At 48.0% G+C, this 24,604-nt stretch overlaps 2 protein-coding genes and 4 non-coding genes across 6 annotated transcripts; all 6 read right to left on the bottom strand.

The window, feature by feature from the left end:
• Positions 1 to 6,782: 6,782 nt before the first annotated feature.
• Positions 6,783 to 9,240, bottom strand: LOC120699846 (dof zinc finger protein DOF5.1-like). Its single transcript, XM_039983932.1, has 2 exons — positions 8,549 to 9,240; positions 6,783 to 8,181 (listed from the first exon to the last, which is right to left on the bottom strand). Exons 1-2 carry the CDS (start codon positions 8,597 to 8,599, stop codon positions 7,219 to 7,221), a joined length of 1,014 nt encoding a protein of 337 aa, XP_039839866.1. The 5' UTR covers positions 8,600 to 9,240; the 3' UTR covers positions 6,783 to 7,218.
• Positions 9,241 to 11,516: 2,276 nt separating this feature from the next.
• On the bottom strand, positions 11,517 to 15,750 carry LOC120699844 (heat shock 70 kDa protein 4-like). Its single transcript, XM_039983931.1, has 2 exons — positions 15,374 to 15,750; positions 11,517 to 13,492 (listed from the first exon to the last, which is right to left on the bottom strand). Exons 1-2 carry the CDS (start codon positions 15,585 to 15,587, stop codon positions 11,757 to 11,759), a joined length of 1,950 nt encoding a protein of 649 aa, XP_039839865.1. The 5' UTR covers positions 15,588 to 15,750; the 3' UTR covers positions 11,517 to 11,756.
• On the bottom strand, positions 13,712 to 13,850 carry LOC120701670. The gene has a single exon (XR_005686232.1). It is a non-coding gene; the product is annotated as a small nucleolar RNA F1/F2/snoR5a (small nucleolar RNA).
• Positions 13,907 to 13,991, bottom strand: LOC120701641. The gene has a single exon (XR_005686206.1). It is a non-coding gene; the product is annotated as a small nucleolar RNA Z196/R39/R59 family (small nucleolar RNA).
• On the bottom strand, positions 14,282 to 14,363 carry LOC120701640. The gene has a single exon (XR_005686205.1). It is a non-coding gene; the product is annotated as a small nucleolar RNA Z195/SNORD33/SNORD32 family (small nucleolar RNA).
• On the bottom strand, positions 14,523 to 14,627 carry LOC120701666. The gene has a single exon (XR_005686227.1). It is a non-coding gene; the product is annotated as a small nucleolar RNA Z194 (small nucleolar RNA).
• Positions 15,751 to 24,604: the final 8,854 nt, after the last annotated feature.

Raw genomic sequence — 24,604 nt, 5'->3', positions numbered from 1 at the left:
GTGCGGTCCCTCAGAAGACGCAGCTTCCTTCACCCGCTCCACAACACAAACTCATAACCACCAAGCGGAACAACCCCAACACAACATATAGTTCATCTAATTACTTAGCCAAGACCAGAGCCCATTAGTATTGTGGTTGTACGGTTTTCTTGGGTGGTTCTCCATGTTCCAATTAAATCATAGTACTCTTGTATATAAGCATAGATAGAAAGATGGTTAGGGTCACTTGCATTTCTCCAACGAAAAGCTACTCTTACTGCTCTTCAGCTTTTTCTCACTTGGAACTCTTGATCTTCAACCTTCAAACAGCGATCCTTCTACTCGGAGCAAACATCGGGCAAACATACAAAGTAAACAAGAAAATACATCTAAGAACAATACACCAAACAAAAGAAAAGCTTTAAGAGAGCGTACTAACGGATAGGGCTTGCTGCTACGGTTACGAGAGCGCAAGAAACACAGAAAACGGAACTAAAATGGTGATTCTATGGGATAAACAATGCTTCAGGGATCTAGTCGTGATTAACTAAAAGGTTAAGGACTAATAGAAAAGATTTGCAAGACATAGAAAACTATGCTCACAGAGGATAACAAGGTCTTAAAGCTATTGCACACGTTACAAGGATCACGTGAGCGCAAGAATTGATGAAAACGGAGTTAAAACGTGAAAGATATGGCTAAAACAGTGCACCAGGGACTTGTTTGTGAGAGTTTTGAACTTCCAGGGGCTAGATCTGAAGAAACCAGGGGCCTAAACATAATTAAACCTTATATGCAGGGGTTAGATTGCAAAAACACGATTCACGGACGGCGGGTTAGATTTTAGATAAACTCAGGGTTTAAAACATAAAAGGAAGGACCTATACGTAATTATTTTTGAACACTGATGGACTGCGGGTTTATTTTGTGGAAACTGAGGGACTCTTTTGCAAAAGGCCAAGGACGGCTCAGATCTGGCTTGGTTCTGGTGGATCGGATCCGTTGGATCTCGATCCAACGGTGGAAGGCGGCTAGGCTCAGCTGGAGGGGACGGCTCGGCTCGATTGCGCGGCTCCAGACACAGGGGAGCAGCTGACGGCTCAGCGCTGGCTCGGTAGTGGCTCGGGGCGGGGCGAGCGGCGCTGGGCGCGGCCGGCGGCGAGCTAGGCGGCGGCGGGGTCGCCGGCGCAGGCCAAAACGGCCATCCGGGCTCGTTTAACTCGGGTTTTGGGACGGAGAGCGAGCGCGCGACGTCGCGAACCCGATGGTAGGATCTGCGTGACGCGCAGAGGTGGCGGAGCGTGCGCGCAATGGCGGCGGGGCGGAGCAAAGCTCCGGCGAGCAAAATCCGGGCGGAGCAGAGTGAGAGGGAGGGAGAGAAGGGGTCGGCGAGCGTTCTCTCTACCTCGCGGAGCTCCTGGGCGGCGAACTTGTCGAGGATAGGAGGCGGAGCGGCGGGTCGGCGTCGAGCCAGAGATCGGCGGCTCCAATGGCGACGCGGGCTAGGGTTTGGGGCAAAGGGTGGCGGCGCGGATAGGAAAAGGTTCCCAGGGGGCGGTGCGGCGCTTATATAGGGGCGGAGCAGACCGCCTTGGCGTGCGGGCCAAGGGCAGGCCGGCGAGGCGGGGCGCAGCCGGACTCTGCAAGAGTACCGGTCGGGCGCGAGGAGGAGGACGGCCCCGACAGGAGGGCCCCGCCTGTCGGTGGGCTGCGGGAGGGGGCGGCGTCGGGTTGGGCCTAGATGAGGAGATGGGCCGCGCGCGGGGGAGGTGCTGGGCCGCGAGGAAAGCGAAGCGGGCTGCGGGAGAGGGAAACGGGCGGGCCGCCGGGGAGGAAAAAAAATGCTGGGCCGGCTTGGAGTTTTAGGCTTAAAGAGGTTTTTTTTCTTTTTTTTTTGCAAGAGATTCAAACAAATTCAATTTGAATTCAAATTTGAAGAATTCAAATTCAAATTGAACCACAACATTAAAACAATGCAAGGGTAGCATGAGTGCAACACGCAACCAATTTCATTTTATTTTATTTTTTTTAAATCCAAACAAACTTTATTTATTTTTACTAAATTCCCTGTGTACAAAAGAAAATGTTGCAAAATTTTAAAACTATGAGAAAATTTTTTATTTATTTTTAATTTTAATCACATCCTGAAATCCAAAAATTTCAGGGTGTGACAGTGATGTTCAATATTTTGTTCGTAATACATTATTATTTGTTCGCTATGTTTTATTTTTTGTTCGTAGAAAATAATCATTTCTTCGTGTTGTTAAAATATTTGTTCCGAGTAACCAAAATTAATTATTTAGTATTAAAAAATTATTTTAAAAAAAATATCGTGGAAACATAGGGAAGTGTGGTCTTGTTTTGAAGATTTTGTCATAAAAAAGATAATAATGCAAACGGAATTCAATTTTAATGCAATGTTTAGGTTTTATAGATTTTTTTAGTATGAACTACCTTTGTATATAGATGATGTCTTCAATTTTGTCTTCACCTGCATGCATGCATGTGGCAAAGGTCCTATGCAAAAAAAAAGTCAGAAGCAAATTGCGGTGGGCCTAAAATTTATTTGGTCCAATAATACGTGCGCTCTCTCAAATCGGGAGGAATTAATCCCGCTTCAGGCGACGGTTGACGCTAACTCGCCTGAAGTGACGCCTGACCACGCCTATTCCTCTTGCGCCGCTTCTTAGAATTCAAGCACATATATACATGTAGCATCAATGCTAGAATTTTTCCTCTTCACGTTCCAACACATAAATTGTTGCACGCATCTCCCTGGGGTCTTGAGCAGTACGGTACGGGACATGGGAGATCATCCCCTCTGCTCTGCTCCATAGGGTCAAAAGCACACTGCTGGCCTGCTGGCGCCTAGGTTACCACTACATTGCCAGCGCTTCTCTGGATTTCTGACACCAGCAAACACGCTCGCAAAGACGACGAGAGCACCGTCACATGGCGACACCATCTGATCGAGGAGGAGATGCAAAACTTGAAGCTGAAGCTGCCGCTGCCGCTGCTTTACAAGACTGGACCAGATGGCCCCGCTTCAGATTCTTCAGAGCGAGCGAGATTGACGAGCACATCGATCGATCTGCACATGAACGAAAGAGACGAGCAAGGGAGATTTTGAAGAGAGAGATCGAGAGAGAAAAAAATGCGTAAAGAAAGAACGGAATTGCTTGCATTGGTGGCGCTTTTTGTTTTGTCGCCGGCAGGCATCTCTCCCTATCTGACAGCCGCAGTCACCGGCCGGTATGCATCGGAGTCCGTGCTCGATCCCCTTGCATGCTGCAACAGCTCTGGCCTACGCTTCTATTTGGTCTCGGTGTCCTGTTTGCCTCCTTTTTTGACTGGCTTATGCAAGGGCGAGGAAGAAGTTGCCTGCTAGACCACCACGAGGCTAAGGAGATCGAATTGATCTCAAAATTATCTCAGGATTTCAGGGACTCCTAATCATTGTGGATGCTGAAGTAGTTTTTGGTCCAGGAATATTGATCGGTTTCTGTGTGAAATCCATGTGATTTCCTGGCAAAAACTCGATCACTGCATCTGAACTTTGGCCTGAAATGGAGTGTTTAACATGGTTTGTTCAGAACTTCAGACTCCAGTGTGTGTGGATCTTGGTGATCTGCAACTCTGCAAGTACCCAAGGCAGTACTACTGTAGTCCAAAGCATGTGCACCTGAGTTAGCAAACTTCCAGCCTACAGCTTTTGTCAGCACGTTGTCCCTTCCAACACATCTGCTGCTGCTGATGCAGGTAGCCATCATTGTGTGTGATCCGTGTAGGCGGATAGCGGCGTGGGCCCGGGGGGAGCAGGGGCTAACCTCTTTCTCTTTCTTTGATGTGATATCTTGCATAGGCTTGGGCCAGCCGCTTTATTCCCTGGACCTGGCCTCCTCCTCCTCACCCCAGGAGAAGAGAGATAGTAGAGGAGAGGGTGGCTAGACTACTGCATTGGAGTTTGCAAAAGCAGATCTCTCAAAGCACACCAGATTCCCTCTGATGGTGACTGCAGCTCCATCACTCGCCACACAGTTTAGTAAGGTTATTAGGTTTTGTTTTAACATATTTAATCTCTCCCCATTCTAAACTTTGAAATCTATATGCATAAATTTTGTCAGCACATGTTTTGAAATCAATATGCACACAGCATGTGCAGATTGACATCTCATGCAGGGTGCTTAGCTGAAAGCTGATTTCAGGCAATCATGTTCATGTTGTATACGAACGCAAGCATTAACAAAGAGAATCATTTCCTGCATCGCCTTTGCATCTCCTACCAAACATGGCTCAAAGCAAGTGATGATTCTGTTAAGCCATCCCTGCCTGTCTCTACACACCATATACCTTTGCAAATGCCAATTAGGGTCCAGTAGCGCAGCACTACAGGCCGGTCAGTGATCGACCAGCTACCTGATTGGTGTGAGATCCGATCGACGCCACCATCATTTGATGCGAAAAGCAGCAGCATTCCTCATCAATAGCCTGACCTCACCCTCATCGAGTGCCCGGAATTTCATGCATGTTTCGACTTTCGATCGATCGGCCATGGCACATTGGCACTTGTAATTTTATAATTTATATATATGTATGCATCTTCTTTTCGAGTACAGTACATGCCATCTTCTTTTCGAGTTTGGACGATCAGTTTCGTCGCCGGCAGCAAGCACTGACATTGACTGCTTTTACACTGCTTGTAGTTTGTGTGCATTTCTTCGTTCTATACATTCTGATTCTAGAGGCTGCCTGATGCATGAACATGGTCTCCAGCTCGATCTGATCAAATGGATGTACATGGCACTGCATTAACATAACCGTGAACTGTACCAGCAGCATTATCTGAAGAGCGAGACATGGAGATCTTGGCAGCACTCTCCCCACATAAAGTGCTTCCATGTCCCATTCTCTCTCTCCAGCTTTCTCTCTCGATCGTTTACACACCACTCCCTCAAACAAGCTAGAAACGGGTTTTTGGTTCTTGCTTTCTATAGGCACCAGGTGTCAGATCTTGCAGCAAAGGAATTTCTTACAGCAGCTAGCTAATCGATCACACAGCCTTGAATTCGATGTCATATCCTCTCTCTCTATCTCTCTCTCTCTATCTCTTTCTCTCTCTCTCTCTCTCTATCTATCTATCTCTCTCTCTCAATGTTGATCTGATAAATTGTTTAATCTGATTGGACTGAGATCATAGCTAGTCATCATCACCAACATCAAGAATGGATTTTAGGGGCATAAATAACTATGAAGTGAAGATCACGAGGAACAGGAGAGGCATCATAGCTAGTTTATTGGGATCTTAGGAGAAAACATTAGCTGCTAATCATGTGATCGGGTGCTTTATACCACCTGCACCTGGACCAGATTGTGTAGCATACTAGCATAGTGTAGTGAACAACAGATACCCAGAGACTTGCTCATAACAGCACTCAGAGTACTGTAGCATAGCCAGATCATTGGAGGTGCTCTACTTGTATATTTATACCATCATCAGCAAGAGAATCTAGAATGCTAAGACTAAATATTCAAATTAAACTTAAGAATGATCTTGATGGATTCTGCACAGAGCACGATGAGCAGTTAACTTTAACCTTAAACTTGGTTTGTTTTGCTAGATTGTTTTAATTATAGTGTTATTCGTTCCCACATTAAAAACCTTTAAGCGTCAGCCCAGCTGAAAATTTCTTTGTCATCTAAAATAATTCATGCTTAGCGTTATAACTTGATTGGCTCGTCAAAAAGTTTCTTTTTGCTTAACACTTCGATCAATTGTAAATATGCAATCCGTCTGTCTCAACTCTTACTATTATGTTTTCAACTATCTCTCGATGCGGAGAATTTTGAGTTGCAAGAGTTGATGGAATGACAGTGGCGGATCTAGAAAAAAATATTAGGAGGGGCTTATTCTTCACTTTATCTTCTACCTATAGCTACTCCTTTCAAGCTTCAATGGCTACAAATTTATAGGTAGGGGCTTAGGAGGGACTTCATGCTTCTAGCACGGGTAGGAGGGGCTCGAGCCCCAGCTGACCTAGTGCTAGATCCGGCCCAGGGAACGAGAGTTTCATCGAACTAAGACTCAATTCATATGAATATTGGAATATTTGGTCTGAACCACCAAGACAACACGTTCTCAAATTTTAATGTGAGAACATAGCCATTCGATCATGAATCATGCCCATAATTAATTTTAGTTGTTCAGTGGAGCTCCTTAATAGAATAGAATGATATGCAGCTCTCCTGCTGTTCTCGAAAAACAAAAGTTGTTCACTAGAGGTTAATAGAACTAAGGGGGATTCATTTCTTTTTACAAGGTGGTTGATAGAGAAAATTTTATTGAATTAAGATTTAATTTGGATTGTAATGAAATGTAAACTATTAATCTCTAAGGTCGCAACGAAGATGCGCGCCTCTGGGCATAGCGCCTGCCTAGGGCGGATGCTGGAGTAATCAAGTCCTGGAGTAACTTGTTTTCCCCCATGTAACAAATTGTAACAGATTTCAACCCCCCCCCCCTCGATACCCCCATTTCTGCTGTACAATCTGACTCATGAGTCAAATGAATGAAATATGAAAATTAGGTGGGGAAACCCCCCCCCCCCCCAAGGACATAACCATTCAAGCTAGCTCAACCATTGTCCTTTTTAGGGTGCTCGAACTAAGAGGATTAATTTGTTTCATGAAGTGGTATATGGAGCGAAATTTCATCAAATTAAGATTGTGCAAACAAAATCTGTAGTCTTGACCACCAATACATCACATTGATCGAATCTCCGACATGAGGCCATAGCCACAAATGCTAGCACATCAATCGTTCCATGACATTTCAATCAAGAAAAATCCAAATACATTTGAAATTTTGAACTCGCACTAGTACAACCATGACCAAGTTCCCATTATAATTAAACATAGTATAGTTAAGTAACTTGACACGTATCACCTCCATGAGTTAACACATGCACCTCCGAATCTCCGATCCCTGCACTACATGCAACACTACCAATAACCAGCATGAAACTCTTAAACTGAGGAAAAAAACATGTAAAACCCCAACTCATGATCGATGATCACCATCCTAATTGGTGAAGAACACAACTCTGATCAAGTCCCCAAACCACATAAACCCTAGAACTAATTTAAGGGTGAGCTGGCCTTGTTCATCAGCTTCTTCAGCAGCATCCATGCATGGCCCCCATGATGCATGCATCCCAAGCCCGGACGGCCACCACATGCAACTCACAACACATTCCCTGAAGAAGACGAGCTGAACCCTGACAGGAACTCCGCCGGCCACCCGCCGCCGCCGCCGGTGCTGCCGGGCCAGTACGACTGCTCATGCGCCGCGACGGCACCTCCGCCGCCTCCGCTGCTGTGCTCCTCCATCTTCACCGCGGCGAGCTGCGCGAGCAGCCCCGAGGCGACGACTCCCCTCGGGAACCCGTCGGCGAGGACGCCGCTGCCGTCGTCGGCGAAATGGTACCCGTGCAGGCCAACTTGCTGCAGGAACTGCGGCTGCATCTGGAAAGGCAGGTAGTGGTGGTAGCCCTCCAGCGACGCCTCCAGGGCGGCGGCGGCCGCGGCGGGCGGGAGGCCGAGGTGGGGCAGCTGCGCCTGCATGCTGGCGATGGCCTCGGCCGCCGCCATGGCGGCGCTCGTGGTGGTGGCCGTGGTGGAGGTGGAGGTGGTCGACGATGAGGACGTGGCCGCCGTGGCACCCGCGCCGCCGCCGCGGGACGACTTCTTGCTGGAGCGCTTGGTGTTGCGGCGGCAGCCGCCGCCGACGGGCACGTTGCGGAGCGCGCCGCCGCGGGTCCAGTAGCGGCGGCACGCCTTGCAGAAGTGGCGCGGCTGCGAGAGCGAGTAGTTGTTGAAGTAGCAGAACTTGGTGTTGGTGGAGTCGCAGCGCGGGCACCGCAGCGTGCCGGGCTCCGGCAGCGGCACGCGCGCCAGCCGGGCGCGCTCGGCCATGGACACGACCGGCCGCGGCTGCGCCCCCGCTCCCGCCCCGGCAGGAGCCTGCATCGAGGAGGACGAGTTGCCGCCCGCCGGAGCGCTCGCCGCCGTGTCAGCGGGGCCGCCGGGCAGCGGCGCCAGGCCGGACGGCGGAGGCATCAGGTGGTGGTGGTCGCTCCCGCCGCCGCCGCCGCCGCCGCCGAGGAGACACTGGAGTGGTGGCTGCTGCTGCTGCTGCATCTGCATCTGTATAGCGAATCAAAGGAGAGAATTAAATTGACAAAGACGACTACTGAATCCAATGCAAAGCACACGGTATATTCAAGAACATGCCTAGAACGAATCATGTCCTTCTCTTTGTGTCTACCCCTGAGTTGGGCATGAACAAAGCCAGTAAATAAAATTGGATCAATCAACAAAAAGTTAGAGGTTGATATATATCTAAAACACCATGATTCACCCCAAAAATAATAGAAAGGAAACAGAGATACAAAAAAAAAGATGCACCAGCTCATCATGCTTGGGCACACATATAGGATGAAATTGAAAGTAAGTTGTTAAACAAGAAGTAGAGATATATAGGAAGAAGTAAGCAATAGGGTAAATCAATTACCTGGCCCCAATTGGGAGGGTCTAGGAAGATCGGCAGCGAGGAGAACACCATGATGATCGAGCGAGCGAAGAAAGATGAACCTCTGCACTCTTCCTTTCACTGACCGTGACTCTTTGAGGGGGGAAGGCGGCAAGAACGAAGAAGCAGAAGAAGAAGAACCACAACTTTCCTCGGGCCTGTCCTCTCAAGTGGTGCCTTTTATAATTTATGTGGCCTTCCTTAGCTGCTAAGAGAGAACGATCGAGCAGGAACAGTATGCAAGCTAAGAGAGAGACAGAGGTAGAGACCAGAGGCCGAGAGGGTGCTGGGATGGCTAGAACGCTAGTGGGGATGGATGTGTCATGAGTCACCAGAGAGAGAGAGAGAGAGAGAGAGAGAGAGAGAGAGAGAGAGTAAAGGTGATGGCTCAAAAAAGGAGAAGGGCCATGGGCAAACCCTAGCTAGGTAGCCAACAGTAGGAGAGAGAGAGAGAGAGAGAGAGAGAGAGAGAGAGAGAGAGAGAGAGAGAGAGAGAGAGAGAGAGAGAGAGAGAGAAGTGAGTGAAGGGCTCAATCAGTGTGCAGGAGGAGACATGGACGGCGCCACCAGCGAAAGCGAGGAGGGCTCCAGCACGCAAGCAATGGAATGGGATCGGGCGCAAGGGAAGGGAAACGATCGAGAGACGGGGCGATGAAGTGAGGTGAAGGTGAAGGCCCCCCCCCCCCCCCTGTGCTGGTGTGCCCCGTATTTATACACCTCCCAAAGCGAAAAAATAAAGCGAAAGCAGCGAGCTGGTCTGGTCTGCCCGCTGCCTGACTGCCTGAGCTCGACGACCCGGTGTTTGTTCGCTGGGGGCCACACCGAGCTGGTAGCATGGTAGTAGGACACCGTACCGTAGAATTATATTCGTATACGTGTACGGACGTACTTGATGCTTACGCGATTATTAGGCAGGGCGAGTTTGGCTCATGCACTGCTTTAATTTTCGCATGAACGATATATGTATCTGCAAGTAATAATAATAAGCTATAGGTTCAGAGAGTTTCATCATTCGATTTCTCTTTTTTGTCTGTCAAAGAACAAATAAGGGAGAGCTGTAACATTAGTACATTACTAGATATTTTCTTTTGGAGGTCTCCGGTACCAATTAACATTTATCCTCACACTATCACCCCGAACTTGAAATAGCGATGGGCGGACCGTCGGTTTAACAAGGCACTGTACGTCTTATACCGATGAACAGTTATATATAGCCGGCGTCGGTTCCGAGATAATGGTAAATGGAAATCTTGGCGAGACGAGCTCCGAGGTTCAAATTTAGATTTAAGGGTTCTACAATTCCACTGAGTCCAAATAAAAGTCATGGCGGACTCGGGCAATGGAGGACAGCCAGTTGAACAGAGTCGAGGAAGTGGGAGGGGGAGGGATCAGTGGTGGGAGATGTAAGAGATGAGGAAGAAAAGCAAGTCCCTGAGGCAAACAAGGCCCGCTAGAGTCGAAAATTATAGTGTGAGACCACAATACATTCAGCCAGTATCAAAGGTGAAGTTGTCAATTAGATGGACACCTCAAAGAGTCAAAGTTCACATGTAAATTAGGCCTAAAATAGATATGCCCGAGTTAGCTATTATATTGCCGGGTCCAACATATTGTTGGCATAGTACATAGCAATTTGGTATAGGCTCGCTGCCACGGTGCTGACGCTGAAGCCGGCCCAAACCGTGCCAAACGGATCTTAGGCCTTGTTTAGATGCGCAAACTTTTTGGTGTAAAGTGTTGTCGCACTTTTGTTTGTATTTGGTAATTATTATCCCGTCATGGGTTAATTAGGCTCAAAAAATTTGTCTCGCAAATTATAGACAAACTGTGTAATTAATTATTTTATTTAGCTATATTTAATAATTTATGCATGCATTGAAACATTTCATGTGATGGGGAATCTCGTAAAATTTTGGAATTTGGAAGGCAACTAAACAAGGCCTTAAGCAATATACAAAAGACTGAAAATATGTGTGAGCAAGGAGAAGCAAAATGTGTGTCAGGCAGTTGGTTTCCTTGATGCCCCCAAACGGTGAAACGGAGTCCATCGGACGCTGCGGCACGACGCAGACCACCACTCCGTGTCGGTCACACGAAGACGCCTTCATCCCGCCTTGCCCCCTCCCCGTTTCCCCTGCCTGCTGTGGCTGTGCTGCACAATAACACTCTCGTATCTTTTCGAGGAAGAAAAAAATGATTCTTCTTTTTACACGTAGCTTGGGTTGAGGAAACGGCGAGACGAGCGAGCGACCAAAGGCAGTACCATCGCATCAACATCAAGCAAAGCCGAGACATCAGCGTCGCAGATATTCCCGCGACCTAGCCCTAGTCTCCTACTACCCAGGCGGGGCGGCGTCAGCGAGCGCCGGCCGCCGGCTACGGCCACGGTGGCGCGCCGACTCAGCAGGCGGCCAGCCGGGGCGCGCGCGAGTGTCTTGGCCCGGAAGACTCCCCCACATTGTTGAGGTCAGGTCAGATTTATATAAGCGCGGTCAAAGATGGCAAAGGCGCCCCGGCGCCTGCCTGCGGCCCATGTGACGCGATGCGGCGGCGGCCGAGGCGGGGGAGATTCTGATGGCAACGGGACGGCACGGGGCTCGCCGGCTCGGCTTGTCGCGACGCGGACACCGAGGAGGCGCGGCCGGCTTTGGCGGGTGCCTGGGCTGATTCGGCTAAAGCGGCGTCCGCCCAGGGAAAGGAAGGCGCCGGCCGACCCAAGCAGGCAGGCGCGGCCAGCCTCGCACCCCAGTGGCCGCGCCCAGCGACCGGCGCAGGCAGCCTCGCATGCTTCGAGACCAAGGAAAAGCGCGCGGGCGAGCTGGGGCTACCACTTGGCCGAAGCGACGAGGCACAGCACCGACCGCTTGGCACGGCACAACGGCGAGCAGTCCGACACCGAGTTAGCTTTTGCGATGAGAAAAAAAATATAAACAAGTAGGGAAACGTGAAAGGACAAAATAGATACCGAATAACACCGTATTACTTAACGCTTGATCAACCAATCAAGCAACATTGTTCACCGACAGACGATACTGACCGACCGACCATCACGAGGTCCAAAAATTACCACCACAGTACCAACCGACCAACCATAATTAAGTTCGATACAGCAGAAAACGATAACTCGCGGCAGCAGCGTGAGATAGTGGGGCCTGCCACCGCATAAGACCACGACGCGACGGCGAGCCGCTTAGTCCACCTCCTCGATCTTGGGGCCCGGGCCGCCGCTGCCCGCGGGCGCGTCCTCGTCCATGCCGGCGGCGCCGCCCATGTCCGCTCCCGCGCCCTGGTACATCTTGGCGATGATGGGGTTGCACAGGCTCTCCAGCTCCTTCATCTTGTCCTCGAACTCGTCCGCCTCCGCCAGCTGGTTGGCGTCCAGCCAGCTGATGGCCGCGTCGATCGCGTCCTCGATCTTCTTCTTGTCGTCGGCCGCCAGCTTCGAGGCGATCTTCTCGTCGCGGATCGTGTTGCGCATGTTGTACGCGTAGTTCTCCAGCGAGTTCTTGGCCTCCACCTTCTTCTTGTGCTCCTCGTCCTCCGACTTGTACTTCTCCGCGTCCTGCACCATCTTCTCGATCTCCTCCTTGGACAGCCTGCCCTTGTCGTTGGTGATCGTGATCTTGTTCTTCTGGCCGGTGGTCTTGTCCTCGGCGGAGACGTTCAGGATGCCGTTGGCGTCGATGTCGAAGCAGACCGTGATCTGGGGGACGCCACGGGGAGCAGGGGGGATGCCGGAGAGCTCGAACTTGCCCAGGAGGTTGTTGTCGCGGGTCCTGGTCCTCTCACCCTCGTACACCTGGATCAGGACACCAGGCTGGTTGTCCGAGTAGGTGGAGAACACCTGCTCCTTTTTGGTGGGGATGGTGGTGTTCCTCGGGATCAGCACAGTCATCACTCCTCCGGCAGTCTCCAGACCAAGGGACAGAGGGGTGACGTCCAACAGAAGCAGGTCCTGCACCTTCTCGTTGCCCTCGCCACTTAGGATGGCGGCCTGGACAGCAGCACCATAGGCAACGGCCTCATCAGGGTTGATGTTCTTGCACAGCTCCTTGCCGTTGAAGAAGTCCTGGAGCAGCTGCTGCACTCTGGGAATCCTAGTAGAACCACCAACAAGGACAACATCGTGCACACTGCTCTTGTCCATCTTGGCATCCCTCAGGCACTTCTCAACAGGCTCCATACACTTCCTGAACAGGTCCATGTTGAGCTCCTCAAATCTAGCACGGGTGATGGTGGAGTAGAAGTCGATGCCCTCATACAGGGAGTCGATCTCAATGGTGGTCTGGGCAGTGGAAGACAGAGTCCTCTTCGCCCTCTCACAAGCTGTCCTCAACCTCCTGAGAGCCCTAGGGTTGCCAGTGATGTCCTTCTTGTTCTTCCTCTTGAACTCCTGGACGAAGTGGTTGACCATCCTGTTGTCGAAGTCCTCACCACCAAGATGAGTATCACCAGCAGTGGCCTTAACCTCAAAGATACCTTCCTCAATCGTGAGGAGGGACACATCAAAGGTACCACCACCAAGGTCAAAGATGAGGACATTCTTCTCGCCCACACTGGTGGCCTTCTTGTCAAGACCATAGGCAATAGCAGCAGCAGTCGGCTCATTGATGATACGCAGCACGTTGAGGCCAGCAATCACCCCAGCATCCTTGGTGGCCTGCCTCTGTGAGTCGTTGAAATAGGCAGGAACTGTGACAACAGCGTTCTTGATAGTACTGCCAAGGTAAGCTTCAGCAATCTCACGCATCTTGATCAGAACCATGGAGGAGATCTCCTCAGCAGCAAACTGCTTATCCTCACCCTTGTGCTGGACAACAATCATGGGCTTCTCACCAGGTCCAGAAATGACCTTGAAGGGCCAGAGCTTGATATCACTCTGGACAGAAGCATCAGTGAACCTTCTGCCGATGAGACGCTTGGCATCTGCATGAGAACAGTTCTGTCAGAGATTGCTTTAAAGAACCAAGAGACTACAATGACAAACATCAATTGTTGAGTAGAAATATTTGCCACTCCAAAAAATGACAGCAAACAATACATAACACTCAGAAAACAAAATATACACCAACCCTAACTAAGCAATCATACTTTGCAAACAAACACCAAACAAGCGATTACTACCAAAAAAATGACTGGAATAAACAATGTAAACAGTCATATAGTAACAGGAAGCACATAAATGAGCAACCAGTGTCGCAAGATCCGATCCCCCTTGTTTTATGCAACGTTTCGAGACACACAATCACAAAAAAGACTGGGCATCAGATACCAAATGGCATTGACTGTACACAAAGAAACAGCATGGATCTCTTGAGACATTGTAATTTAAACTGGACGTGCAATCTCAGCCGAAAGATGGTGATTTTTCATTGTAATAATCATTGTGATTCAGGAAATGGGAATTCTTGCATCACAGACTGCACATAAAACGACAACCAGGGTAAGACTCCAAAATGTCTCTGCAAACTTTACAACATTAAATATAATCACTAAAAAGTTCATAGTGAAGAAAAGTTGCAACAATGCCTTATGTTTCAAAGATCAGAGCTACAAATACTACCACATCCTTTTTATCAAAATGGGCTGATCAAGGAATGCTCCGTATGCAGAGGTGGCAACTACAAAAGCTATAATTATGACAGTTTATGCCGATATGTTCAAAACCAGGAGTTCTAATGTTTCTAATGAAGACAAAAGGTTAAAATCAATGATGAGAGATCAGATGGTAGTGCATGAAGTGATCATCACAATGAATGCAGATATCTCGTGTGGATATAATCTCATCACTTCTCCCATTACTAAAAATCCAAATTGAACACTGCTAAAAAATGGAACACTTAACACAAAAATCAAAAATATCATACATTCTGGTAAACTTGATTTACTTTGGCATGACTGGAAGGAAAAAAACAACTTAATAAAAAACAGGAAAGACAATGAATGCTTCAATGGCAGATGTTTCAGATTGAAAACCACAAAAGCTATGACAGCATAGCTTTCCATCACTTGAATCAGTGGAATAAAGAGCTTGGGGTATTTGTTTCATCATGAATCTGCAAGCTCATGTTTTGGGAAATAAAATGCTACTCTAGGAACATCTGATCAAAAGCTTTATAAAACATAAGTATACGTGTAATCTCAGGAAGAAGCAACCAATCAATATCTTAGCATGTGCAGGACAAAAATCATCAATACAAGACATAATCTCAAGTAACACTTCTAACAACAACGCATGAAGGTAACTAGCAGTTTATAACATTGAAGCTAAGCATCAAGGACAATTGTGTAAAGCAAAGTATCTAGCTACACAGAACTGAGCTTCCCTAGCTCAATATAAAACGTTACATCGAACATCAAAGATCAAACATAATGAGCAGCAGAGGACAAACGAACTGAACAAGATCTACTGAAAAAACAGGTTACTAGTGTTCATGTAATTTACTACAAAAATTCACGGCATCAAAACAAACAGGTGAAACTAAGTCATACAGAACAGATCTCGATCAGAAATTTCAGAATACCAGACCGTATAAGCTTAAGACACTAGTATTGACAGATCTGAGTCAAACCAAGAATAAATTTCTATGCTCGATCTATGCAGAAACGCAGCTATAATTCCATTGGATCTGAGCAAACATCCATGCTCGCAACAAGAAAAACCGTAAACAAATCTAGCACTAACGCAGATCTAGCCAAGCCGCGACGGATCGAGCAGATCGAAGTACTAATCACGTCAAACAAAGCAGATCTGAGCCGGGGGACGAGCAATTAGCGAAAGGGGAGGGGGATCGAAGAGGTGCTCACCAAAGACGGTGTTGATGGGGTTCATGGCGACCTGGTTCTTGGCGGCATCTCCGATGAGGCGCTCGGAGTCGGTGAAGGCGACGTACGAGGGGGTGGTGCGGTTCCCCTGGTCGTTGGCGATGATCTCGACGCGGTCGTGCTGCCACACGCCGACGCACGAGTAGGTGGTGCCGAGGTCGATGCCGATCGCCGGCCCGTCGCCCTTGCCCGCCATCTCTTCTCTCACTCCCGGCGGTCGAGGAGGCGCTTCGCGAGGGCCGGAGGTGGGGGGCGAGACGGGGACGCTGCGGCGGCGGCGGGGGGTGGTGCGGGACTAGGGTTTCGAGAGGGGAAGAGACGGACGCGGGGGAGGGAGATTTTATAAGGCGGGCAAAGGCGCGTCAGCGCGTGGGAGTTGGGGTTCTAGAATGTTCCGGGCAGCGGCGTGGGGAGATCCCAGCCGTTGAGATGGGATCCTGCGGTGGCGGGCGCGTGGCGGTGTCCTTTCCACGGGCGCCTTTCGGCTGAGCTGGTTCAAACGGCTCTTTTTTCTGATTGGGTTGCTTTCAGATGCGAGAAAGGAATCTTTGACGGAGGAGGGATGGGCTGTGATCAGATCTCAGCCCAAGGCACAATGCACAGAGAGAAAGAGCCCAAACGAAGCAGCCCACTGAGAGAAAGAGCCCAAACGAAACTCGCAAAAATACACAAACCAGTTGAATCGACTGAATCCCACTCAAAAAAAAAAAAGCTGAATCAACTGAAGAGTCTCAAAAAAAAATTGAATCAACTGAAACACGCACTAGTAACCAGTTTCTGGACAATCTGTCAAAATTTCCAACAAATCCCATACCCACCGTGTTTCTCTTTAATATATATAAGAACATGGAGGCAAGTATATTTTTTTCGCGCCAGACTCTTGCACCCTCCTGTTCCCATTCTACAGTAACCGAGAGAGGCGACAGGCGGGCGGCGACGATTTCGGCATCGATCTGCTCGATCCTCTTCCCTCCGGTGGCTCTCCGCCGCCGGTAGGGGAGGAACGAGCGGATCGACGGCCGACGGTGTATAGCTACTAGTAGTAGTGTAACTAGTAGGCTAGGCTTCCGGTGATGCGGCCCTCGGCGGCGTCATGTCTGTTTTCTTTCCCCGGAGGTAATGACGGCGATGGCGGCGGGTCCCATGTCATCTCTGGCGTTACTCTTCAGAGGCTTTTGGTTCTCCTGGTCTTCTCCGGTGTCGGCGGCGGCGGCGGCGATTTCGCGGAGGATTCATGGAGTGGGTTGCTACCGGTGGCACTGCTGCTGTGTTGGCTACGAAAAGTTTGGTGCTGCTGCGGTTCTGCTGGACGACGACGTCAAGATGACGAGGATTCCCAATCGACCTTCGCTGTGGGTTCCTTCGTCGGATTGGGCTGCTTCCCTGTCTCCGGCGGCAGCGGCACATCCAGGTTTGCTTTCCCTCTTTCCGGCGGAAGGGTGGGAGTATTCTGCGTTCCTGGGGGTGCGCTTCAGTTCCGGTCGTCGGCGGTGTTGTCGACGGCGGCGGACTCTTGTTCCTCTTCTTCTCTCTGTGTCGCGATGGCTGATGGTCGTTCAGTGTTCAAGAAGCGTGCTGGAGGTGGTTCCGGGCGCCGAGTCTTGCAGCAGATCCATGAGTTGGAGTCGTGCGCGGAGGAGGAAGGAGGACTGTTCCTGGCGCCGGTGTTCCTCGCCGGCGGTCAGCTCTCAGAGGCAGGCCTCGATGGGGGCTTCATTGTAATTTTCAGTTCTTCCAGGGTGTTTTCTGTAAAACTCCAGGGATGTACTGTGCTATCCTTTTAATATATAGCCCCTTTCGCAAAAAAAAGTATATTTTTTTGCTAGAGATAGAGCTTTATTAATTACTCAGTAGAATTATTACAATCCTGAGCAACTAATTCCTCGATACAGACAGGGCAGAGATTGCGCCATATTGCGCTATGGACACTAATTGCTCAAGGTAAGTACATTGATTGGTATGTTATAAGTATATATAATTTTAGGATGATATAATATATGGGCGGATTGGGGTTAGTTATCTAGTTGCAGCTACTTTACAATTTTTCATAACTTGTGCATAACGTCTCATAGTTCAACATTTCAGCTTAATTCACTCTGTTCGCTGTGCTGTGGCTGGTGGCTGGTGCTGATTTGTTGTGAGAGAAAAGTACTGCTGGTTGGCTGGTGGCTGCTGGCTGGTGCTGGTTTGGTGTGAGAGAAAAATATTGTTGGCTGGATGCAGCGAACAGAGTTATTATATGACAACGTGGCACCATGAGATTAAAAGCACCGATTATTTGATGATGATGTATCTGCGAGTGATTATTTCTCCTAACCCGTGGGTCTAATTTGTAATCCGTTTGCACCAAGTTACTCTTTGCAATCAAATTTACAATTCGTGATCCACATCAATTGTGTTTTGAAACTTGAAACATCAATTACATGTGCGGCTCACGTGTCATCCACACTAATGAATTTTGTATGACTGGCTTGGCAGCAATCCAAACATCAATAGCTTCGCTGAATTTTGTCTTTGCCCTAATTTTGGCCGTCGACAAAATTTTACTTGACCGCTCCTACTCCATCTGTTTCAAATAATAGGTCGTTTGATTTTTTACCTTAATTTTAACCACTCATCTTATTCTAATATTTATGCAAAATATTATTTTTTTTGTTGTGGGTTGCTTTATCAATACAAGATCTTCAAGAATAATGTAAATTTAACAATGTTTGTATAAATTTTTTTGAATAAAATAGATGGTCAAACTTAGAGTTAAAAAAATCAAACGAACTACAATTTGAAACGGAGGTAGTACTGAATTGTGCCAAAGGTGGCTTTCCTATATATTGAGATGCATAGGGATATGGCATATATATCTAGATACCTAATAAGCAAATTAAAGTTATATGATTCCACATTTTGTAAACTACTCACAAAACATAAATTAATCTGGCATACATAGTCAATCTAGATAAATTTTTATACGAAGTTAAGAAAAATGATCGGGGGGAATAATTTCACTGAAGCATCAACATTCTTTTAACATACCAACCATAGGATAAAATGAAACAGCTTTTTTTTTAAAGAAGAAAATGAAACAGCTTCAGAGCCGATGGGTCATGCGTATATGTTGACCCAATTGGCCACGTGCTTTTGTGAAGTGACCCTGTTTCTTGCAGCTGCGGATTTACATCTATACCATTACAAAAGTTGATCTTGACGTCCACACTACTAAAAAGTTCGGAGACACCTCTATACCATCGCGTTTTTGTTTTTGACCTCCATACCATTCCGTCCACCTGCTGTTAGAATTTAACGGTCTGTTTATCCTAACAGATGAGACTCATGTATAGAATTGACCATCTTAATCCTACACCTCTACTCCACTCTCTGGTCCCTTCATAGCCTCCCCATCCCCGAGCCCGACACCGCCGCCGGGGACGAGCCGCTGCGCTGGGCTCTGGGCGCATGGCGAGGGCGGCCGCGGTGTGACATCCCGAAAAATTTACCAGAATAAATCATGCGCTAAAAATAATTTTCAAAACTCTTTTCATCGTTGAGCTCAATCATTCCTAAACCCCTGAGCCCTAATTCCACCGAAACGTTCCCCATCGGATCTCTGTCTCGACACCCGATTTCAATCACCGTTCCATCTCCCTTTTTCTCCTCACTCCGCGTGCATCGCCGTCCGACCGGACGTCGCAGTGTGCGTGGCCGACCGGCCCCACGGTCGCCGCCGCGAATATAACCGGCACGCGCTCGCTTTCTCTCTCTCCTTCTCTCTCTTTCCTTTTCTTTTTCTTTTTCCTTTTTTCCTCCTTCTCCTTTCTCCCTCCCTCTCCTCTACCGCGCGCTCCCGAGCGCCGCTCAGCTCGGCGCCCCCCCCGTTCCGTCCACGTACACACGCGCGCCCGGCCGCCCCACGCGCTCCACGCGCGAGCCCACGCGCACCACGAGGCCGCGCCGCTCGCCGACCCATCCCGTCGCCTGGCCACCTCGCCGCGCCGCCCGCCGAGCCGCACTGCTCGAACAGCGCCCCGCCCTGTGCCGCCTCGACGCGAGAGCGCGAGCCAATCTCGACATCGGCCACAGCGACCGGCCACGTGCGCGCCTCGCCCTAGACGCCGCCCTCGACGCGCACGCCGGTCCGCGACGCACGCAAGCGACCGAGCGCCATTAAGGCTCGCCGCACCGCTTGCCGGCCTCCGCCGCACCCCGCCCGTTCCACCGCCTTACCCCGCCTATAAGTAGGCCTCCGCGTCGGTCCCAAGTTCCACAACGCCGACCGCCACCTCTAGCCCTCCTTCCCGGCCCACAGAGCCGCCGCCACCACCATTGTCGCCCGCCTCCGCTGGCCGCCGTGGCCCGGCCGCCTCGCGCCACCTCTGCCCAAGGTAAGGGGCGCAATAGAATCCCCTCACCTCCCTTCCCCTTTTTCCCTAGCTCCGGGCCGCCGCCGAGCCCCGCAGAGGCACCACCACGGCCGCCGCCGCCCGCTGCCGTGGCCAAGCTTCCACGAACCACCTCCGCCCGAGCTACGGCCGGGAATCGACCCCACGAACCTCCCTCTCTCTTTCCCCCCACCCCATGGCCGCCATCGCGCCGCCCCCTCCCCTGTTTCACGAGAAAGGGGAGGAAGGAGACAGGCGCTTTTGCACAGACCCCCTGCCCTTTTTCCTTTTTCATTAAGAATCTTTCCACTCTCTAGTTCTTTTACAAAAGAAACCATTCCTAATTTCCTATTCACAAATAAACCCTCCACCATATAAACATATTTATAAATAAATCCCTACCATTTTCCCCAAAATTCTAATCAAGTCCTTTCACTAATTACAAACAAGTCCCTAGACCTTTATTTAGCCCTAAACACATCGTTAACTTATCATTTCATGTGCCAAAAATCCTCCAATCACTCCGAAACTTTACCACACCATTTCTATCATAATTTCGTACGTACCATTAGAAAGCCGCTCAAAAATATTACTCCTATCCCTATATCTTAATTGTTTCCGATTCGAGCTCAGCGATAAAACTTTTATTTCTTTTTCTTGATTGCGTGCTTGCTTGTGTACATCGTAGATCACGGTGTGAACGAGGGAGAACCCGTCGACGTGCAGTACTGCGAGCAAGTGAACGAGGACCAGTTCTGCGACCCCGAACCCGAAGGACAGTACCTCGATCAGGACTTCCCGGAAGGCTTTGAGAACGGCAAGTTCAATCCCGCCCTTTGATGCATGTTTTGTCCATGTTTTTATAAACACAACCTATTGGCCTGTTTTACAAAACTGCATGTGTTTTACCTGCTGAAAACACGGTTGGAACCCCTTGATTTGTTAAAATCATTCCTTAACCACCTAGATTAATGTCTGAATGTGTTCTGTTTGGACGTTAATCGCTGCTAGAACACTTAGGACCTTAAACACGATATAACTTGTCTTATAAAAAGAAAATATGTGAGAGTGTAGACGGGATGGATGGCACTTCTGTGTGAATTGCCGAATGGTGCGCTCGTAAATGTGTGGTTGAGCAAGGTTGGGAGATATTCATCTTGTCACAATTAAGGACCGAGTTGATATGTCATCTTGCCTAACTCCACTATCGTACAAACCACTCGACCGTTGTATGGGCAACGGCTTAGCATAAACCCCATTAGTTAGTCTGATAGCCATCAGGAGAGCTGAGAGCAACGGGTGACCAAGGAGAAGGGATAAGCTCTGTGTGACTGATGCCTCGGTTAAACCTCGGTGATAGGTCAATGGCCCCTTGGTGGATCCCGTGGTGGCTAGTCAGGTCTAGCTAAGGTGGGTAATGGCTTTATTGGGATCTGCACCGACACTAAGGTGATCGTGTTGTAGTACCCCGTTTGTGAGTAAAGTTGCACACCTCTGCAGAGTTAAAATCTATTCGAATAGTTGTGCCCACGGTACTGGGCGAGTTACGGTTTGATCACATAATTAGTGTTTTTTCTGGGAATGGATGGGTTGACGTGAGTCATTTTGGAGAAGTGTCCGGCAGTTGTGCCATGTGCTACGGCGGATGAGGAGTCCGGTAGCAATTTAAAACTTGAATCTTGTGTGGATCAATCCTACGGGTTACTCAGTGCAAGATAATGGCTTTTGAAAACCCATTTCTTTTAAATAAATCCATGCATAAAAATTAACTTTCCACAAAATAAACACTACCCTTATTCTTGATTTATCATGTGCATTATATTCTGTATATACCCCCCTCCGTGGGTGTGGTTGGACTTACTGAGTACGTTTGTACTCACTCATTTCCTAATTTTTACAGAGAAAGACCCAGACTTCGTTCCCGAAGACATTGAGTAGGGGTTCCGTCCTACACCCAACCTTGCCTGTGGATAGGGTCACCCGCAGGGAGCTCCGTATGACGCAAGACTCTGATGACCTCTTCGTAGTTAATGTCGTGGTGTGGGTTTTAGTTGTTATCCTCGCGATAGTGGCGCTTCACTGCCCATTACCGCGTAGAGTTGTACGGTGATGTACCATCTGATGTAATAAATGTGTTATTAGCCTCCTGGGACTGATGTTTGTATCACATTTAAGTCTTCTCTTATGAGGGGACGCTTCACGCGGTGATGCCCGCCGGCGCGGGGCCGGCGCAAGGCGAGTGCGGCCGCGGCGAGGCCCACTGGGGCGGGGCCTGTGCACGGCGAGGGCGGCCACGGCCGGGACGACTGCGCGGCAAGAGTGGCCATGGCGAGGACGGACGGGGCGGCCATGGCGCGGCCAGGAAGGCCCTGGTGATCGGGGCAGGACCGCCGTGTGGCCAGGGTGGCCGCGGCGAGGCCGGCTGGGCTTCGTCCCCACCATTGCACGTTGGCGTTGTCTGGAACTCGCATAAGTTGTGAGAGGAAGAAGAAGAAGATGACAAGTGGGGCTCGCTCGTCATTGAGAGGAGAGTGTTAAGCAATTTTTTTGGCATCCAAGGGTATAAAGGTCTTTTGCAGCTCTGTTTCTCTCTGTTAGCAGCTCTTCCGTCCAAAATGGTATGGAGGTCAAAACAAAAAAAACTCGATGTTACAGAGATATCTTCGAACTTTTTAGTGGTGTGGACATCAAAATTAATTTTTTATAATGGTAAACATATAAAAGACTCGAGAGAGATATCTTTGTTTCCTGTTTCCATGGACACCTGCGTTCGATAGGTGTGTGATAAAAACGGATCCGAAATTCCGAATTGACCAATGTATAATGGGCCGTGGCAACTCCAATAATTGGCGTCGGTGAACGTGCTGGACATGCGCTGCGTGCTTATCTTCCTGCCTTCCTCTGTTAATTGTTCAAGAATACAAAATGTATCATTTTATCAGGCCCGTACCAAAGTAATCGTGGTATGGTAGGATTGGTTCTATCTTCATCAAACTTTTAGGTTGATTATGACAGATTTTATTTAATCTTGTCAGTGTGTTCGCAGACGAAAAAGCTGCAAACTTTGTAATAATCGGTTCTAGCTTCTTTTGAGGTCAAGGTTGGGTGCTCTTTTTTCCTATTATCTAAAAAATTTTAATACTTAAATTTTATAATATAACTTCATTTGTTCCATAGTATTCATAAGTACCATAAACATTTTGATGCTAAAAGAGTAATGCTAAAGGAGTAACAGGATGAGTCTTCCATAAAAAAAATGAGAAAAATGGTTTTGATCAAATCTTAATGCGAAATACGATGACACAGGGTAAATTGAACTGGAGTCCAAGCATCCACAAATCTACTTTTGTACCGTTTTGCACTTTAATTTCTGTCTCTATCTCTATCTATACTTATTTATAAAGCAAAGCAATTATTTCTTGGTCCGTCGGTTAGAATCATAATTGGAACCCAGACAAACCCATCAGAATCCTAACCGGGACCTAAACAAATTAATCGTAATTCTAATATGAACCCAAATAATCAATGTCTCCCACGATTACGGCACAGTTTGTACACAAAGAGTATAAAGTTGATCGCATGTAAATCGAATATATTACCAGTAGCTATGCTAGTTGAGAAAAAGGAAATTAGATGAGAGATTGAGTGCAGTAGGGGATGGCGGCAATTGGCAACCGGATTTGCCCTTTGTCCGTCAAGACAGTTTCATTCCAAGCATGTAGACTTCGGAAGTTGGAAGTAGCTGATTATGTGGGGTCTCAATTTTGGTGGCCCGGTGCGGCAGCTCCAGGTGGACGGCACGATCTACGTTCCATGTTCCTCTTACCGGTCGCTTCTTTTTTTTTTTAGGTTAACATGAGCAAACGACAAATCTATATCTACGTATCTTATACAAATGCAACCCACTAAGAATTATTCATAGCTATTTCTCTCACATGTGGTGAAAACCACATCATCATTTTTTTCACCATTGGATCTGAATGAAAACTCATATCCTGACCTTCCACAACCCACTAAGAGTTCTTAACTTTTTATTTGATTTTATTATTGCCATGTGAATATTTTTTGTGATGAAATTAGCATCAAAATGTCAAAAAAATAATCTAAGTGCTAACATCCCTAATTCATTTTTCTCGCACCCATTCCTAACGTCCTATTATACTACAGTAATGCAGATCATCATGGTGGAGGATCCATAACAAATTTAAAATATCTAAATATCTACATTCCTCCCCTGAATCATAGGTACTAAAAATATATAAAAAAATATTCTTTCCAACTATCAACATTTCACACAACTACATTGCTCACACTTTTTTTTTGAAAATTTTGCAGAAACTTCACTTATCCAAGAGAGCCAATACAAAGTCCAATCTCTTTGCTTCACAAAATGATGCAGACATTTCCATTTTCTCCTAGAATAAAACTAAAGCATCCGTATGGTTCCTCTTTTTATCCGTTTCAGCAACTAAAACTTTTTTTATGTACATTGATTTTAGTATTTAAATATTTCTTATATACAGCCATGTCATATATCTCCAATGCTAAAACTGGTTGCAACTTCATAACTCCATCTTTTCAGCACACTCAACTTCAACATTTTTGCCCTGAAATCTCGCAACAACGCGCGAGGTATTCAACTAGTTACACATATGCATCTGTACACACTCTACCGGATCTAAAAGAGCAAGTTATTTTAGTTTTTTTTCTAAGGAAAACTTTATTAAGATTAACTGAATTTTTAGACAACATTATCAATATATACAACCCAAATTAGTGTATTGTAAAACACTATAGATCTAACTTACTTCTTCTATATGCCCTAAAAATACTTACTTTT

The sequence above is a fragment of the Panicum virgatum genome, chromosome 3K, assembly GCF_016808335.1.
Source record: "Panicum virgatum strain AP13 chromosome 3K, P.virgatum_v5, whole genome shotgun sequence".
NCBI classification, from domain to species: Eukaryota; Viridiplantae; Streptophyta; class Magnoliopsida; order Poales; family Poaceae; genus Panicum; species Panicum virgatum.
The sequence above is the reverse complement of the archived record's forward strand: the minus strand, read 5'-3'. Positions and strand labels throughout refer to the sequence as shown.